Raw genomic sequence first — 3,001 nt, forward strand, 5'->3', positions numbered from 1 at the left:
TAGATATATCCAGCTGTCATTGGAAAATATGGTATAGATCTCAATATTGGTTGCATGCATGCATCTTTTAGACCCTCTTCTGGAAAAAGAACACTTTTTATGAACATATGACCGTAAGGAATAACTTTGTCCACGTTGCAACTGCAGCTGGTCACCAGAACAGCAAACAAGGAGTCCTAGAATTTAGCACTTTCCTAGTCTTGGGTCACTAGATGCTGTTCAACTACAACTCCCATCATCCATGACCCTTGGCCATGCTAGCCACTGTTGTTCAACAACATTGGGGAGCTAAGGTGGGAGGGCTCCTCTACCCTAGATCCACATGCAACCTGAGGCGCATCAGCCTTTTGAAGGCACCTTTCACTTCCTTGTTCCTCAGGCTGTAAATCAGGGGATTCAACATGGGGATCACTATTGTGTAGAATACAGAAGCAATTCTGTCTCTTTCCAAAGAATGGCTAGCATTTGGCTGGCAATATATGAAGAGAATGGTAGCATGGAATATGGTGATGGCTGTGAAGTGAGAGGCACAAGTGGAGAAGGCTTTGTATTTCCCTTCATTGGTGCGAATCCTGGATACAGATATAATAATGAAAATGTAGGACATGAGAATGATCACTATGGTGCTAGTCTCCTCAAAGGTAGCAAAAATGAAAAGTAACATCTTATTGATGCTGTTGTCAGAGCAGGATAAGGCTAACACTGGGGAAATGTCACAATAGAAGTGATGGATGACATTTGGCCCACAGAAAACTAGCCGAAAAGCAGAACAAGTGTGAACTAGGGCACAAACCATGCCACACATGTAAGAAACAGCTACCAGTTGGGTGCAGAGCTTTCTAGACATGACCACTGTGTACAGCAAGGGATTACAAATGGCCACGTAGCGATCATATGCCATCACAGCCAAAAGGTAAGATTCAGCCACCACTAAATTAATAAAGAGGTACATCTGTACTGCACAAGCAGAGAAAGAAATTCCTTTGGCCTCAGAGATGATGTCCACGAGCAATTTGGGTGTGATGGATGAAGAATAACAAATGTCAATAAAGGACAAGTGACTGAGGAAGAAGTACATGGGAGTGTGGAGTCGCACTTCGAGCCGGATTATGAGGATGATGCCAAAATTCCCCATCAAGGTGACAACATAAATTGTGAGAAACACCACAAAGAGGAGGATCTGCAGCTCTGGGTGGTCTGTGAATCCCAGGAGGATGAACTCTGATACCAAAGTGTAATTTCCTTTCTCCATTCCTTTGAGATCATGCTTTACCGCTAAGAATTGGGGAAGATGGTAGTGGATACAAGATTGTTGACTCAAAAATCAGCTTTGAACAAGATTATCTGTTGCCATAATATTTTGTCAATGAAGAGTAAAGGCTTCATGTTGACACCTCTGTGCATGGTCTGGGTAGAGTCTTGTGAGCTGGATAGAGAGATCTGGATGACTTAAATGATTCTGTAATTGGTTTGAAAGAGAACCAGATTAATCTAAAGGTTCATCACTATGAAATATTCTGTATTTATACTGGATATGTTTTTGTTGTTTTATCATTTCTTATTTGCTGTCCTGTGTTCCTGTGTGAGGAAGGATAGCATATAAATTTAATTAACAAAGAAATAAAATGCAAGAAGCATATTAAATTCAACGTCCACTCACTACATTTTTTATTTATTTTTACTTCAAAGGATGCTTTTGTTTCTCATGTTTTTAGCATGTGATTAAAAATATCATTCTAGAAGAAAACTCAGCTGGAAAAAATACTGTGTGCAAAAATCTTTATGAAACAGGTCAATTTAATATCAGTATTAAAAACTATTAGAATGTTGACTATGGGAAAGGTGTATTTTTCTCATATCTTACTAGACAACCAAGGGATGGACCTATTGAAGTCTTTACAACATTTATTTACTGATCAAATTAGAAATGGGTACATGAAATTGCTTCCAGGTTACATAGCTAGTGTTATAGTGACCACAAAATGTGAAAGGAGAAGGAAAATCTCCCGCCAGTTGTCTAAATCTGGGGTAAAGTTTATGAAAAGCTATGTGGCTATTGTGAGAGTTAATGCTGAAGGGAAGGTCTTTGCCTCTGAAGGATCCTGGAAGGAAAGAGAGGGTTCCAGTTCTGCTGAGAACTGTTTTTAGTTGCAGTGGCCAACATTTTCTGGGACCAATCCTAACTTTGTTCCTGCCCTTCTTACCTGTCTGATCCTTATCATGGGAAGCCGTGAAGGAAGAGAGAAGATGCTCTTCCTTGAATTCAAAAGCAAATGCTACTTGTGTGTGCGGGAGCTGTTTTTCATTCACTTTTACGGCCTTTGGGGTTTAATCTCTGGAGCATTTTGAGAATTCCCCATCTTGGAGAAAAGAAACATTATGACAAAACTTTAGTTGCAATGCTTTTTTTTCCTAGAAGTTGTTACAGCAAGTGCCACACGTTTTAACCACAACAAAAAGAGATGATAGTACTGCATCCCTTTGAGTACCCACTGGAAAAAACCCACTGTATCAGTTGTATTATTATTATCTGTGTGTCAGGGAACTGCCATCAGAGGCACGGGAGAAGGAGAGGGTCTCTGATTCTGCAGGAGAAGGTCCCAGCGCTAGGGGGAGACTCAGCTGGGAAGAAGGGGAAGAGAATGAGTGTAACCCCAGGGATCCAGGAGAGCAACGGGACAGGGAGGTGCAGGGGCTCCAGGACTCTTCGTTGGAAGTTAGTGAGGAGAGCCCAAGCACCCCGCTGCCCACGCCCACCCTGCGCAGGAGACTCCCGCGCAGTGAGAGGCGGAGACGATTGGGCGTCAAACAACTCTTATGTTGGCAACGCTTTAAGAAACGCCCACAGACAAATTCTATGAGTGACTAAGGGCAGCCACGCTGAGATGGGCTGTGCAGTCCGGAGGGTTTAACCAGGCAATCTAATGCTCAAACGGAGCAGGATTACGCACGAGTAACTCCCAACCATTATAGCAATCTGTCTGTCACTGAAAGTTGCTCG

General features: G+C 42.3%; 1 protein-coding gene across 1 annotated transcript; it reads right to left on the reverse strand.

Moving 5' to 3' along the window:
- Positions 1-307: 307 nt before the first annotated feature.
- Positions 308-1,252, reverse strand: LOC308594197 (olfactory receptor 8U3-like; the record flags this gene model as incomplete). The annotated part of the gene is made up of 1 exon (XM_081207056.1): positions 308-1,252. One exon carries the CDS (start codon positions 1,250-1,252, stop codon positions 308-310), a length of 945 nt encoding a protein of 314 aa, XP_081063182.1.
- Positions 1,253-3,001: the final 1,749 nt, after the last annotated feature.

The sequence above is a fragment of the Podarcis bocagei genome (genome assembly GCF_964188305.1).
Source record: "Podarcis bocagei genome assembly, chromosome: 1".
Classification (NCBI taxonomy): Eukaryota; Metazoa; Chordata; class Lepidosauria; order Squamata; family Lacertidae; genus Podarcis; species Podarcis bocagei.